General features: G+C 42.5%; 1 protein-coding gene, 1 non-coding gene and 1 pseudogene across 3 annotated transcripts in view; 1 reads left to right on the top strand and 2 right to left on the bottom strand.

Annotated features, from left to right (window-relative positions):
• RUFY3 (RUN and FYVE domain containing 3) overlaps positions 1-11,451 on the bottom strand; it is a 100,249-nt gene extending 88,798 nt beyond the window's left edge. Inside the window, exon 1 of one of the 2 annotated variants that reach the window (XM_064367710.1) lies at positions 10,893-11,451. In XM_064367710.1, the coding sequence (XP_064223780.1) occupies positions 10,893-11,256 (364 nt within the window). In that variant the 5' untranslated portion in view covers positions 11,257-11,451. Of the gene's footprint in view, positions 1-9,229; positions 9,327-10,892 lie in introns of those variants that run through there. The other variant, XM_064367724.1, reaches the window with a different exon arrangement.
• Positions 11,452-12,726: 1,275 nt separating this feature from the next.
• LOC135272036 (U6 spliceosomal RNA) lies at positions 12,727-12,828 on the top strand. Its single transcript, XR_010340142.1, has one exon. It is a non-coding gene; the product is annotated as a U6 spliceosomal RNA (small nuclear RNA).
• Positions 12,829-14,168: 1,340 nt separating this feature from the next.
• LOC135272003 (U6 spliceosomal RNA) lies at positions 14,169-14,268 on the bottom strand (annotated as a pseudogene).
• Between the last annotated feature and the right edge of the window lie 2,298 nt (positions 14,269-16,566).

The raw sequence follows: 16,566 nt of genomic DNA, 5'->3' as shown, positions 1-16,566 counted from the left end.
TGATTTTCATAATGCAGAATAGAAACTTCTTCCTAAAATTTGTCAAGTTGTGCAACTAAATTTGTAAAGCTGACAAAGTTCTATTTGGCAGCTTCCTGAATCATAATTTCATAATTTAAGAAGAAAAATCTCATTTTCCCCCTATTTCACTAGTTGCTGTCTGCATGAAAGGGTATCTTTTTTTTTTTCTTTTTGGAGACTGAGTCTTCTCTCTCCTGGGTTATGGTGCAGTGGTGCGATCTCAGCTCACTGCAATGTCTGCCTCCTGGGTTCAAACGATTCTTCTGCCTCAGTCTCCTGAATAGCTGGGATTACAGTCAAATGCTACCACGCTCGGCTAATTTTTGTGTTTTTAGTAGAGACAGGGTTTTGCCATGTTGGCCAGGCTGGTCTTGAACTCCTAACCTGAAGAGATCCATGCACCTCAGCCTCCCAAAGTGCTGGGATTACAGGCGTGAGTTACCACATCCAGCCATGAAAGGGTATCCTTGATGAATCATCATCATGATGACATTGGTGGAAAGTCCAGATGTTTCTGTTAAGTTATGATTACTCAACTCTATGATCATGATTATTTCACATGCTCCAGTACACCCTCCCACCTTCTTTCCCAGAACCACAATCTATCATGTCTACCTCTGATTTCAAGATTTCTTCAATTTTAGGGTTACACACTGGGTAGGCTCAGTGTCACTTTATAGATATTAACCAAAGTTGACAATAACCATAAAATGATTATACTCAAGAAGTTGAGCTATCATTACTTTGTTAGAAACAAACACCACCAGGAGTATTATAATGCATCATCTTTTCAGTTGTCAAAATTAACCAGCATAACACTAAAAATAACCTCTACCCTGAAATGTAAAACTGATTTCATGGCTCAGTGGCTATAGGCAATAATTTACAGATGTAAAGCTCAATAATTTACAAATGTAAAGCTATCAAAAACTTAGATAACCTTGGAAAATTTATCCTCCTCTTGCCTCAGTTTACTCAGTTGTAAAATGAAACTGAAAAGCTCCACAAAGACCAGAAGTTCCACCAAAGAAATTTGCATTTTGAACACCACTTACATATCTGCTCAAAATAGTACCTACCAAATACCAGACTCTCAATAGATACTTGCTGGTATAGATATGTATATAACCTTGCAATGGTATTTTTCCATCTTCATGTTTTACTTCAATCATGAAAACCCCCAAGTTCTATAAAATCAAACTATATTTATGCACCAACAAACAGGTCATTCTAACACTGGCTTCATTCATGTGTACATAACAGATTCATTCATTCAACATGTACAGGGCACCTCCCATATGCTAGCCAATAGGTATACAAAAGAAATAAGGCAACAGACAAGAAATAGACAATTTTAGGTATTTAGGAAAGTCTTAATGTCTGTCATAAATGGATCTATTCAACGTTGTTTACATATACAACTATTTTTTTCTATCAGATTGGTGACTCTTGAATTTCATTCATTTACTCATTTTTAGTAAATAAGGGCATTAGTGAGCAGAACATGGAACTAGAGAGCTGTTGCCTGAAGAGGTGTCTCCAATCTAGGACCCAATTCCAATTATGGGAGGCGACGAAGGAGAGTCAGCATGCTCACAGTGAATCCTAGGTCCACCAATTAGATGCTGAGTAACCTCGGCAAATTACTTTTCTGTGCCCATTTCTACACTGACCAAATGGAAATAATATTAACTATTTCGGAGTTAAATGCTTAGCATGGCACTTCACACAAAGTAAGCAGTAAGTAAATGTCTCCATAACTGCACTATAATAAGTGCTTTGGCTTTGAGAGTTCTGGAAAAAAACCTATCAACACATAGAATGAAAGTAAGGATAAATGCTTATGGGACAGAGGCAGAGGAAAGTAAAAAGGAGATGTGAGAGGAGGGTTAAACTGGTGTCTCTCAGATTTTGAGGAAGGAAGAGAGATGGGTCAGAATTTTACCATCATTCACCTCAAGTGACCAGATTTCCTAAGTTCATAAAAAAGACAGCAGAAGTAGATAAATGTCTGTGGAGAGTCCCTAAACAGATTCTAAAGTTAGAAGAATCATACTCTAAAAGGCAACATGCTACAACGACTTAGGCTTTTTATCTGCTTTTTGCTGTCCTGGCCTGCCAAGCTCTCCTTTCCCACACATCACAAGGTTCCCACACCTTTCTTCCAAACTTGCCCAGGTCTGCCCCACCGCTCCCTCTGACATACTGAGTGTTGTGTCCGCTTGGTAGGCAGCATGTCACATAAAAAAGGCTTTGCCAAGAGAGGAATGCCACCTTGGCCAGTGGCCCTGAGAAGTTTTACGGGGACTAAGAACCTTTTCACAAGTATTCGAATACAGTAGGGGGCATGGCCATGTTGCTACTTACCTTAAGTACCACCGCTTTGTTAAGTCTAAAAATGTTTCCTGGCCGGATGCAATGGCTCACTTGTAATCCCAACACGTTGGGAGGTCAAGGCAGGCTGATCCCTTGAGGTCAGGAATTCAAGACCAGCCTGGCTAACATGGCAAAACCCCATTTCTACTAAAATACAAAAATTATCTGGGTGTGGTGGTGCATCCCCTGCTACTCAGGAGACTGAGGCAGGAGAATCGCTTGAATTGGGAGGCAGAGGTTGCAATGAGCCAAGATTGAGCCATCATACTCCAGCCTGGAAAACAAGAATGAAACCCCATCTCAAAAATCAAAACAAAACAAAACAAAATTCCTTTCAAACAATTTTAAACCAATTTTTTAATGCTTATGGTGTGCTACCAATTTCCCACAACAAATTTTACAGCTCATAATCTGAGTTGCTTCACATCGTAGGGAATGTGTTTCAGTATTAGTAAGGCTTGGGTAGACATGTAATAGGTGTGATGTCCTGCAAAATTCACTAAAAATGGGATTCTACTTTTATTTATGTTGGCTGCAGTTTGCCTATTATGCAATGATAAAGGGGCAGCCCATTTTTTGATTAGTTCTTTTAATTATTTAAGGAATTCTGAAAAATACTGCCACAAAAAAATTATTTCATCCAGTTTTTCTGCTACACTTCCATCATCATACATCTAGACTTTTTACTATCTATAGCCCATATTAGAAAAATATCTTCTCTTAGCTTTTTGATAAAATCCTACCTCTTTAACATGCAGATTTCTATGAAAAATTAAGCAAAAACGGAAGATACAAGACAGAATATAGTCAGGTGAATATATTTTGAGGCCAATACTTGTCTTTCAGTCCCCAAGTTGCTTTCTTTGGCACCTTTCCTCTGCTATTCCCACTACCCAGAAATCTTACTGCTCTCCATCCAAACCAGCTTCTTTAAGACCTTGTGAGAGAAATAATGATTAATAACGTGAACTTTGGCCGGGCACAGTGGCTCACGCCTGTAATCCCAGCACTTTGGGAGGCCAAGGCGGGTGGATCACGAGGTCAAGAGATTGAGACCATCCTGGTCAACATGGTGAAACCCCGTCTCTAGTAAAAATACAAAATATTGGCTGGGCATGGTGGCACGTGCCTGTAATCCTAGCTACTCAGGAGGCTGAGGCAGAAGAATTGCCTGAACCCAGGAGGCAGAGGTTGCGGTGAGCCGAGATCGCGCCATTGCACTCTAGCCTGGGTAACGAGCGAAACTCCGTCCCAAAAAAAAAAAAAAAAAAGAAAGTGAACTTTGAAGGCAGACTACTGAGGAATATGAATTCATTCCCTGGCTTCAGTTTAACCAATTGCTAAGTACTATTACATGTGAAGTTTCTAGCTCTCTGCACGGCACACAAAAACATCCCACAAATGGAGGCCACTAGTATTGTCATCTTACAGCCACATTCTTTATTGGTAATTGTTCGGGTTCCAGAACTACAAAAAACATTTGTTATATGAAGAGCCTTTTAGGACCCTCTAGTATCCAGAATGAAACTAAGATGAGAAGAAAAAAGAAAACTCTGTCTACAAAGAATGAGTCTATGATTATCAGTAGGGGAGCAACAAAAGAAAGACTCAAAGATTACACCCAATATTCTGAATTGTTGTTCTCTCAATAAGAGTGATTTGACTTTTTGATAATGCCAGGCCAGAAGAACAGGTGCAACAAAAAAGGTGGCAGCAGAAGAGAAGGGGGGGAATTGGCTGGGAAGACAAATTGTGAGAGTATAGGCAGCCCTGCTCTCAGGAAGATTCAGGAAAGCAAAATCAGGAAGGCAAGCAGAGAGTTTAGTCATAAGGAAGGAAATAGGGGCATGACCCAGCTAACCTGTCCCTCGGTAGCTCAGGAGGGCCGAGGTCACATCAGCTGTGTGTGGAAGGAGCCAGCTGTACAGAGACACTGAACAGCTCAACTCCAGATCTCTGGTAGTCACTTATGTACAATTATGTACCCTTGGAAAGATGCTACATTTCTGAGGCTTGTGTGTGTGGGTGGGTGCTTTTAATCTGCTATTCGACAAAAGGCACTTAATGGATCAGAAAATGGCTCTTTGCCTTCTTAATATGGTTGGAAAACAGAAGAGGGCTAACAGATTTATGAATCACAGAATGGTAAATGGGGACACTGATCTACATTGAAAATACCGAAAAATCCATGTTTTAAAAAGTCACACATCACTCTGCTGTTTCCAAAACTACTAGTATGAAGGTAACTATGCCCAGATCTTCTGGGGTTCTGAAAGTTTGACCATTTCCCTCATATATTCCAGCTTGGGCAGATGCTTCTATGCTTACAATACACAATAAAGTAGGTTTGCCTTTTCAAAGTTTAAAAAAGCATACAGCAGATGAACCGATTAACATGTGTTTGAGGCTGGGCATGGTAGTTCATGCCTGTAATCCCAGCACTTTGGAAGCCTGAGGCAAGAGTTTTGCCTGAGCCCAGGAGTCCAAGACCAGCCTGGACAACACAGTGAGATCTTATCTCTTTTTTAAAAAAAGTGTTGTTGTTTTTGAGACAGAGTCTTGCTCTGTGACCCAGATTGGAGTGCAGTGACACAACCTCAGCTCACTGCAACCTCTGCCTCCAGGGTTCAAGCGATTCTCCTGCCTCAGCTTCCCCAGTAGCTGGGATTATAGCATGCCACCATGCACAGCTAATTTTTTTGTATTTTTAGTAGAGACAGAGTTTCACCATGTTAGCCAAGCTGGTCTTGAACTCCTGACCTCAAGTGATCCACCTATCTTGGCCTCCCAAACTGCTGGGATTATAGGCATGAGTCACCATGCCCAACCTTTGACATATATATCTCTTTATAAAAAAGTTTTTTTTTTTCTTTTAACAAATAAAACAAAACAAAAAACATGTGTTAAACCCCTGACCAGGTATACTGTTTTCTAGAGTACTATTAAACAATTAAAAAAGAAGAGTGACAATAATAGAAATGTCCACAGAGGATAAACTATGTATATTTTACACAAACACATATATAATCTATATATACATACACATATACATACAATAAATATAATATATATGTCTGTATACCTGTATCTATATTATGAAACTGTGAGCACAAAGTTAATTTTCTCCCCTTAAACACTAATTTCTGGGTTTATATGTACATTTCGAACCTCCTTCCCCACACAATGGATTTTTCAAGTGCATCTGTCAGAGACAAAGGCTTCTAGGTCCCTCATTCTCTGCACTATCCAGGGCTCAGCCATGGCACTCACTGTTAAGTATACTCAACTTTGAAATGGGTAGTCACAGTAATGCTGCCAGTCCTTTTCAAGATTCTTTTTCTTCTATTCCTCTTCTAGCCTTCCTCCTATCTCAAAACAGGACTTACAAATACAGAAAGCTGCTACTTTGTGAGTGGGACACTTTTTTGGACACTGCCTTAACTGGGAGAGAAAGGACAAGGGCAAGGATGTGCGCTATTTGCATAGCACTGCCTTAAACAATGTTTGCTGTAGTTGTGGGAGTTGGAAGGAGAAAAGAATAACTAAATAGAAGCTGGTAACTGTGCAAACAGCAGGGTGCCTCTTCCATCCAACACTAAAGAGAAGCCATCTTTTGTCTATCCTGTCCATTCACAAGATGATCTCTGACGGCAGGATGGAAAAGGAAAGCATTAAAAGTATTAAACATGGCATGCAAGCAGCTCCTCCTTACATACTGTAATTGCTGAGAAAATGGCATGGAAGGTCATACATACACCAAGGAGATAAAGCCACCATTAAATATAAAAACATGGCCAGGCGTGGTGGCTCACACCTGTAATCCAAGCACTTTGGAGGCCAAGGTGGGTGGATCACCTGAGGTCGGGAGTTCAAGACCAGCCTGGCCAACATGGTGAAACACCGTCTTTAAAAAAAAAAAAAAAGAAAGAAATATAAAAACATACATGTCTGTGAATGCATGAAAAAATTCTGGACAAAAACTCACCAAACTCAAAAGTGGGCATCCTCCAGTAAGGAACTGGGGGTAGGGGGTTGAAGGTCCACAAAGAGGAAAGTTCACTTTGTAATCGTACTTTTGTATTATGAAACATTTCAACAATGAGAATGGATTCATGTTCTACTCCTATTTTTTATAAAATCAAATTTTAAAAAGCATGGTAGAGAGTTTTATGAGATTTAAAGTTAGAAGTACAAAAACTTAGCAGATTATCAGCACTCAAAGACTCTGAAAAGGACATAATCCCCAACAGGGCACAACAGAAGCCTCCTTTCACACTGCACTGAAGCATGCTGATTTGATGGATATTATAGCCTACAAGATTTTGCAATAGAACAATTCATGAGACAAACCCTGAAAAGTTTAGGCTACCTCCTGTTTACAAACCTTTTTTTTTAACTTTTGAAACAGAGTCTTGATCTTTTACCATGACTGGAACACAGTGGTGAATCACCGCTCACTGCAGCCTCATCTTCCGGGGCTCCTGCCATCCTCCCACCTCAGACTCCTGAGTTGTTGGCACCTGAGGCATGTGCCGCTGTGCTCAGCTAATTTATTTTTCATTAATTAATTAATTTTTTTTTTTTTTTTTTTTTTGTGGAGGCAGAGTCTGCTTATGCTGTCCAGGCTGGTCTCCAGCTCCTGGGCTCAAGTGATTCTCCTGCCTAGGCTTCCCAAAGTGCTGGGAATGCAGATGTGAGCCACTGTGCTAGTCTTACACATTTTTGCTATTCTTCAGCGCTGTTATTTAAAAACAAAGCTTCTGAGCTCAAATGTAAAAGTTAATTTTTAAAACCTCTAAGTACACTCAAGATTTCTAAAATAAAAAGATATTACCTTAATACACAGTCTTTCAAAGGTGTTACATTTTATACACTTCTGGCAAATACATTACTGAGAGTTAAAAATTGGGTTGCTAAAGAGACAGATCCCACTCATCATAATATTCACTAGGTATTGAGGTTGAGTCCGTGTGCCACTCTTATAATCAAAATAAGAAGTCTTTTAAAAACGGTTTGGAGCCACGTGTGGTGGCTTACGCCTGTAATCCCATCACTTTGAGAGTCTGAGAAGGGCGGATTGCTTGAGTCTATAGTTAGAGAGCAGCCTGGCCAACATGGTAAAACCCCATCTCTACTAAAATACAAAAAAACAGTGGAGGTGGTGATGCACACCTGTAATCCCAGCTACTTGGGAGGCTGAGACAGGAGAATCTCCCGAACCTGGGAGGCAGAGGTTGCAGTGAGCCCAGATTGTACCACTGCACTCTAGCCTGGGCAACAGAGTGAGACTGTCTCAAAAACACAAAATAAAAAACAAACAAACCAAAACTTTTGTCTCTAGTGTTCATGTATCTCATTTTTATTTTTTAAAAACAAGGTTTCATTCTGTTGCTCAGGCAGGAGTGCAATGGTGCAATCATAGCTTACTGTAGCCCTGAACTCCTGTGCTCACGTGATTCTCTGCCTTAGTCTCCCAAAGTGCTGGGATTACAGGTGTGAGCCACCTGCACCTGGCCTGGTCTCCAATTTCTTAAATGAGTAGTCAAGAGAATCAAAGTTCTGATATCCAGATACATTACAGAAAGCAATATTGCATTGACTCTGCAAGGTAACAAGAACCTTTTTATTCATATCTAGAGTAGTCTTTTCTGTAAGTATGCTTACATTCTAAAGTACATATAAAAATAACAGGTAAAAACAAAAACTCAGTCCAAAACAAGAACTATTTTGAATCAATTTTATATTTAAATAAAACATGTGACAGTGTTTCTTTTTTTCACTAATGTGAAATGTTCTCAGTGACTAATCTTTAAAAGCAGAGGAAGTGGGGCACGTGTATATTCCCAGTAACTTTTCAGAGCACATACACATCAATAAACTATTTCAAAAATAAAGACCAAGAGGAAATACTAGAATTTATGTGCTAACAGAAAACACCAGACTGGCTGGGTGCGGTGGCTCACCCCTGTAATCCCAGCACTTTGGAAGGCTGAGGCGGGTGGATCACCTGAGGTCAGGAGTTCAATACCAGCCTGGCCAACATGGTGAAACCCTGCCTCTACTAAAAATACAGAAATTAGCTGGGCATGGTGGTGGGCGCCTGTAATCCCAGCTACCTGGGAGGCTGAGGCAGGAGAATTGCTGGAACCTGGGAAGAGGAGGGTGCAGTGAGCCAAGGTAGTGCCACGGCACTGCTCAGATCATGTTCATAAAACTTTAGCTTTCAGTCCTCTAGTCCTGATCTTGATCATATACTGTTAATACTGTTGCTTAAGCATTACTCCTTCAGAGAAGCTTAAGCAACAGTATTAACAGATAATAGTAACAAAATATTGTTATTTTATACAATAATTAAAAACTTAAAGAGAATCTTTAACGAGGGAATCAAATCAACTGAAATTCAGATAATTTTCACAACTGATACATACTGCTCAATAGTTGAAAAATTCCTCTACATCAAACCTTGTACCATAACTGTTACAGAGAAACAATAGTCTTCATTCTATAGTAACATGCTTAATATGTAGATTACACAGAAATAGAACATAAAGAGGCGGTGCTTAAAATACAAAGTAGGATTCCTCAGAAAACAAAAGCAAAGTCTCCTTGAGAAGATCCTTATCTTTGCCTCCTCTGCTATATGAAAAGACTCATTTCTGCAGTGAGCTGACAATCCATCTGCACATTAGTGCAGACCACACTCCAACACACAAACTATGGCTTCACTAAGGTAGTCAAAGGTCAGTGTCTGCCCACTGACTTACTAGGAAGTCATAAGGAGACGTGAACACTGAACAACCTCCCGCTGAATCCCAAGGACCCTTACTGTTACCTGTCATCCACCGTCTCAGTTTTGGATCTCTTGTTAAAGAGCATGGGTTTAGCAGAAAAGGAATTTGGTTCAACTGCATTCCTTCTCTTAAGCTGTTACTTGGGACAAATCGAGTTTCTCCATCTGAAAAAGTGGCATTCTATTTGGTTTACACAAACTTATTAACCATGATCATCAAAGCACATGCACATAGGAAATAATCAATAAATGTTAATATTTTCCTAGAAGACGCATGGGGGGACATAAAAGGTGAAGTCAGGGTTTCTTGGCAGTGCAGAGATTTGTACTGGTGCTTTAAAAAATATAGGGGGTAGGGACCCGGGTGCAGTGGCTCACACTTGTAATCCCAGCACTTTGGGAGGCTGAGGTGGGCGGATCACCTGAGGTCGGGAGTTCCAGATCAGCCTGACGAAAACGGAGAAACCCCGTCTCTACCAAAGATACAAAATTAGCCAGGCATGGTACCCTATGCCTGTAATCCCAGTTACTTGTGAGGCTGAGGCAGGAGAATCACTTGAACCCGGGAGGCGGAGGTTGCAGTGAGCCGAGATCGCGCCATTGCACTCCAGCCTGGGCAACAAGAGCGAAAACTACGTCGCAAAAAAAAAAAAAAATTATATATATACACACACATACATATATACATGGGGTAGGGTGGGAGAGAAGGAGCCTTCCCTCATCGCTTCAGACAAGTTTCTTTCTCGCTTTTCAGAATTCAAACAGCAAAGTATTTGGTATTTATAGTGTGCCTTGTACCGTTAGCCACATTTTCATACTGTAAGAGTTTTTGTTTTGAAACCAGATTTAACCCTCCTCTAAGAGTCTACATATTCATGGACTATTCTAGGGCCCTACTCATTGCCAGTAGCAGTAAACCGTTGAGTAATAAATAATACAGCACGGAGTGTGGGTCGGCTGCATTCAGAGCGCTCACGTGTGACAGTGGCTTTAAAAGTGGAGGCCTCTTCCCAACAACCGATATAACCCTGGGAGGTACCCTTCCAAAGCCACACATTCATTCCCTTCCTGTCTTCTCGCGCACCACTGGGATTTCTCTTTCCACTCCGGGGGACGGATCTGGATCTGTCATATTTACCAGCATGGAAGGAACGCTCATAAAAAATTAGTTACTAGTATCACTAAGGCCGCACTGGCGGTGGCGGCGGCGCTGCAGCCACACCTACTCCGCTGCCGCGGCGCCGGGAGCCCGAAGAAGGCGGGTCAGAGGGGCCACCGGCTCTCCGGGCGCCGCCCCCTCCTCGACTCCTTCGGGGAAGGTTCTCAGAGCGGGACCCGAGGCCAGGGCGCCCCGGGTGGAGGGGGACCGGCAGGCGGGCCGCTTGTCACCCCCGCCCAAGCACGTGGGAGGCTGGCGAAGATGAGCACCCATCCCGAGAGGGGAGAGACCAGGCCTGGCAGGAGCCGCGGCCTGGGGAGACGCTGAGGTAAAGAATCCGGCGCCCGGACCGTGATCGTCCCGCTGCCTCCTCACCCGGGCGCTCCAGGACAACGGCTTCCCGAGGGCCGCCGCCAGAGCCCCTGCCTCCCGGCCTCCCGGCTCGGGTCACCCCGTGGGAGGCGGAGCTCTGCGGGGGCCGGGCCGGCCCTCCCTAGCCGAATGCCCCCTTCCCCGCGGGCGTCCCCTTGCCCCTCCGCCACTCACGGTGCTTGCCGCTGCCGCCGCCGCCGCCGCCGCCGCCACCGCTCGGGTAGCTCAGCAGCAGGAAGGGCAGTGGGGAGCCGGGCGACGGCGGGGTCCTCCAGGAGCGCTGCTGCTGCGGCGACGGGCGCGCTCCGAAGCCGGTGCCTCCATCGCCCGGGTAGAGCAGGAAGAAGGGGGCGGCCACCGGCGAGTCGGGCTCCAACTGCCCGGCGGGGGAGGCGGGCGGCGGCCCCGCCTCGCTCTCTCGGTCCGTGCCCCCGGCGGGAGCGCGGCGCGGCTCCTCCGGCCGCCACTCCCCGCCCCTCGCCGGCTCCTCGCTGCAACTTTCGACATCAGCGGTGGGCGGCGGCGGGGTCTCAGCCATGCTCGCTCCTTCCTTCGCCGCCGCCTCCTCCGACTCGCGCCCGGGCCTGGGAGGGGGAGCAGAGGGTCAGGGCGAGGAGCCGACGCCCCGTCCCGTCTGCGCCGCCGCCACCGCCACCTTTCTCCTTGGCCACGGGCTGGCGCCTGGGCTCGGCCGCTCGGTCCACAGCCCGCCCCGCCGGGGTCCGAGCCAGCTGGAGGGACCGCCCCGCCCGACGGCGCGGCCTCGCTACCGGCCGCCTCCTCCCGCCCCTCCCGGCCCGGCCCCCAGCCTGTGACTCGGCTCCCCTAGGGGGCAGCGTCCTCCTTTTCCCACTCTTCACCTTCCGTTTCCCTCCCGCGGGGCTGACTCCCTCCGGACCCTGGGGCCTAGGGCCTCGTCCTTACCCGCCCCGGCTCGGCCCTCTAAGGCGGTCAGGTGTGTCTGGTGCTTGAAAGGTGCAAGACCTGGCGAAATACTTGGCGGCGTTTGGTCGTGTAACCGCCAACTTTATCGGTAGCACGAAGGCACAAAGATCTGGGTTGAAGAAGAGACGAAAGCTAATTTTAAAAAAGCACCTCCATGTCCCCAGGTATTAACTGTACCATTTGCCTTTCACACACAGGAACTTAAACCCTTGTTTCACTGTTTTGATTAATGAGCTTTTTATGTGAGAAACCAAAGGTGGCTGTCTTCCTTCCACCACCTCTTTTGTTCCCGTCTTGTGCGCTGTATTGAAATGGTGTATTTGCTTTGACTTTGACTCCCTGGTTTTCTAGTGCCGCGGGTGCGCATGAGTGCATTTTAAACCAAATAGCTTAGAATTTATACGACAAATGGCAATTACAGGTCGACAGTTTTCTCTTTCACAGTGCCCGTGTCTCGCTAGTAATTGGCCACCGTTGCTTTGAATATTCGAATCAATGATTACTGATCTAGTAATTTCCTTAAGTAAACATTTCTTTCGGCAGTAAAGACAATTTCCAGTTACTCTCATGGTTCTTTATCCTGGATTCCTAGCTGATTAGCCTTGTGTTTAATGCTGGCATAGAAGCCATGTTGACTCATAATTAAAAATCACTGTTGTGTAACATTTTGCCCACCTGCTTTTTCTTATTCCTCTGTTCAGTCTTTCCCTGTGAGAGGAAGTTGTACTTCTTTGAAAGAAAAAGTAAACCTTTTTATTACTGTTGTTATTCTCTGTAAATCACTCTTGAATTCCTACTCGCAATTGCCATAAGATTTACAATACTACTTTTCACTGAGTCTTTTAACAAAGAGCATTTAAAAAGTAAATGTTTACAGGATAATTTCAAGCAGTCTTAGAACTTTTCAGATTCTGGCATTTCCTTGACCTGTTGATCCCAGTCCTACTACCTATTTGAATAAGTTATTTGTCCAGCTCTGTAAAATTATTATATTATTCAAATAAAGCCTTTAAAATACAACTTAACATTGTATTTAAATTGGCTTAAATAATAATTATTAGTAGTACTTCAGCAGCACATAAACTAAAATTGGAACGATACAGAAAAGATTAACATTCTCCTGCATGAGGATGACCTGAAAATTTGTGAAGCATTCCATATTAAAAAATAATAATTATTATTAGGGATATTTTATCATTTTGGCAAAACAGCATTTAACTTACAATAATAAAAACATACTGAATTGAGGGAAAAAGCCTTTCCATCATATCTTTAGCATTTTGAAGGTGGTTTGGGTCTTAACTCGGTGTAGGTGAGAATCTCGATAGGAAGAACTATTTGTCTTTTAGGAATTGCTAACTGTATGATACCCTGATAAGAAAAACTGAAAGCATTTGATCCAGCAATCCCATTACTGGGTATATACACAAAGGATTATAAATGATTCTACTATAAAGACACATGCACACGTTATGTTTATTGAAGCACTATTTATAATAACAAAGATTCGGAACCAACCCAAATGACCATCGGTGATAGGATGGATAAAGAAAATGTAGTACATTGGCCCGGAGTGGTGGCTCACACCTGTAATCCTAGCACTTTGGGAGGCTGAGGCGGGCGGATCACTTGAGGTCAGGAGTTCGAAACCAGCCTGGCCAATATGGTAAAACCCCATCTCTACAAAAAAAAAAAAAAAAAAGAAAAAAAGAAAAAGAAACAAAATGTAGCACATATACACCATGGAATACTATGCAGCCATAAAAAAGAATAAGTTCATGCCCTTTGCAGGGGCATGGATGAAGCTGGAAACCATCATTTTCAGCAAATTAACACAGGAACATAAAACCAAACATCACATATTCTCACTTATAAGTGGGAGTTGAATAATGAGAACTCATGGACACAGACAGGGGAACATCACACATCGGGGCCTGTTGGGGGGTGGGGACAAGGGGAGGGGAATCATTAGAAGAAATACCTAATGTAGATGACGGGTTAATGGGTGCAGCAAACCACCATGGTACATGTATACCTATGTAACAAAGCTGCACGTTCTGCACATGTATCTCAGAACTTAAAGTATAACTTAAAAAAAAGAAAAACTGAAAGGCTCCAGATGCATTACCTGGTTTTAATGCCCATCCTTAATTCAATCCTTTATTTTATTTTTACATGCAGAAATTCCAAAATACCATTATAGTCTCATCAAGTTTCTTCACAGAGATGTTTTACAATGTTTCAGTAAAGAATTTGACAAAAATCTATACTTAACCACTGTAGGTAGAAGAAATAAGAGCAGAGTCCTTACAGATCATTCTTGAGAAAGGCCAATACTCAACCAAGAGTGTTACCAAATTAAAATATGAAATATTACCTAGTCTGAATTGCCAGCTTTCTCCTTTCTTGTTAGTTAAGATACCTACAGGTATAGAAACATTGACATGCTGTGGAATCATCCTGTGTATTGGATTTTTGTGCCTCTATTAAAAAAAATTTTTTTGTAAAAATGTAGAATGCTTCACGAATTTGTGTATCATCCTTGCACAGGAGCCATGCTAATCTCTGTATTGTTCCAATTTTAGTATATGTGCTGCTGAAGCGATCCCTGTGCCTCTATTTATAAAAAGAGTTATATTTATGTTTTATGTAATTAATTAAATGGAAAATTGATACAGAAAATCAGCTGAAATATGAGTTCTTAAAATTTATAGACAAGGCTATTTATGAACTTTTTCTTTAAAGGTGGATGGTACTCCAAGTTCCTAGTTTCTTAAGGCATTTTTAGCTTTTGAATCAATAATAAATCACGGCTCTGCATTAGCTTTAGTGATATAAAGGGCTGATTCAGCTGCTGTACACATTTAAGGAAGCCAAGATTATAAAAACAAGCCTAAACATGTTGCTCCTTCTTGCAAATGCACAGAGCATCTTCCGATACTGTTTTAAAGTGACAACATCCAAGCATTATAATTAAGAATCAAGCTCTATTAATAAAGCTGGAGGCTTTTCAACTTTATCTGCATTTTATTTTTAGTTATCCATGTTTGGTTTTTAAAAAATCCTTTGGTGGCCTGGGTGTGGTGGCTCGGGTGTGGTGGCTCATGCCTATAATCCCAGCACTTTGGGAGGCTGAGGCAGGTTGATCGCGAGGTCAGGCATTCGAGACCAGCCTGGCCAACATAGCGAAACCCCGTCTCTACTAAAAATACAAAAAATTAGCCAGGCCTGGTGGCGGGCACCTGTAATGCCAGCTACTCAGGAAACTGAGGCATGAGATCGCTTCAACCTGGGAGGTGGAGGTTGCAGTGAGCCGAGATCGTGTCACTGCACTCAGCATGGATGACAGTACGAGACTTTGTCTCAAAAAGAAAAAGAAAAAAAATCCTTTGGTGATCTTAAGGATGGATACTTAAAAATATATTACAAAACTTTTTAGAGATTAATGTTATGGACAAAAATACATTTTTAGTACAGTGTAAACTTCTTAAGAGCTGTGAATCAGGCCAGGGTGTGGTGGCTCATGCCTATAATCCCAGTGCTTTGGGAGACTGGGGCAAGTAGATTATTTAAGACCAGGAATTTGAGACCAGCCTGGCCAACATGGCAAAATCCCATCTCTACAAAAAATACAAAACAAACAAAAAAAAACCCCAGAGAGCTGTGAATCAGAGAAGATAACACTTGAGGCAGGGGGTGGTGGTTCACATCTATAATCCCAGCATTTTGAGAGGCTGAGGCCCAGCTAAGATTGTGTCTTCTCTAGGCTGTGTTATCTGATATACTTCCCTCCACGAACATCTAATAATCCCTTACCTCTTCCTATGTTAGGGATTTCTAAACATTTTCTCCATTGTGTTAAGACTAGTTATGTACTCGTCTTGGCTGGACACAGTGGTTCATGCCTGTAATCCCAGCACTTTGGTAAAACCCCTTCTCTACTAAAAATACACAAATTAGTTGGATGTGGTGCCACTTGCCTATAGTCCCAGGTACTAGGGAGGTTGAGGCAGGAGAATTGCTTGAACCCAGGAGGTGGAGGTTGCAGTAAGCCGAGATTGCATCACTGCACTCCAGCCTGGGTGACAGAGTGAGACTCTGTCTCAAAAAAAAGAAAAAAACAAAAAGGGAAGATACCACTTCAGAAGTGTTGATATTCTTTTTCAGAATATTATATAGATTTATTATGATTCTAAAATAATGATTTTCTTGAGCTGTTTGGTTTGTATTGTTTGGCACTTGGGAAAAGTCGTATTTGAAAACAGTGTACTCAATTTAAGCCTTTGTGTTAATCTTATTTTAATAAATGTAGAAATTTATTTATACTAATTAATATAATGCCTTATTGTGAAAGCTCCGAGTCCATTGTTCTTTTGAATTACTAGATTTTGATGGCTGTAACTTAATTACTTATTTTTTCAAAACATTCATTATAAAAACACCTAGTTACAACATTGTAGTATGGGGATAAAATAATGAAAATTTAAAAATTTATATTTAAGGCCAGGCTTGGAGGCTCACGCTTGTAATTCCAGCACTTTAGGAGGTTGAGGTGGGTGGATCACCTGAAGTCAGGAGTTCAAGACCAGCCTGGCTACATGGCAAAACCCCATCTCTAATAAAAATACAAAAAAATTAGCCCGGCATGGTGGCAGGTGCCTGTAATCCCAGCTACTCAAGAGGCTGAGGCAGGAGAATCTCTTGAACCTGGGAGGCAGAGGTTGCGAGCTGAGCTTGAGCCACTGCGCTGCAGCCTGGGTGAAAGAGTGAGACTTCGTCTTAAAATATACATATATATATATATATATATATATATACACATACATACATACACACACACAAATACATATGTATAAAATAAATAAAAATATCTAGTCAGTTTATATCTCCTCTCTATTATAGA

The sequence above is a fragment of the Aotus nancymaae genome, unplaced genomic scaffold (genome assembly GCF_030222135.1).
Source record: "Aotus nancymaae isolate 86718 unplaced genomic scaffold, 86718_ANA_hifiasm-v0.15.2.pri h1tg000006l, whole genome shotgun sequence".
Classification (NCBI taxonomy): Eukaryota; Metazoa; Chordata; class Mammalia; order Primates; family Aotidae; genus Aotus; species Aotus nancymaae.
The sequence above is the reverse complement of the archived record's forward strand: the minus strand, read 5'-3'. Positions and strand labels throughout refer to the sequence as shown.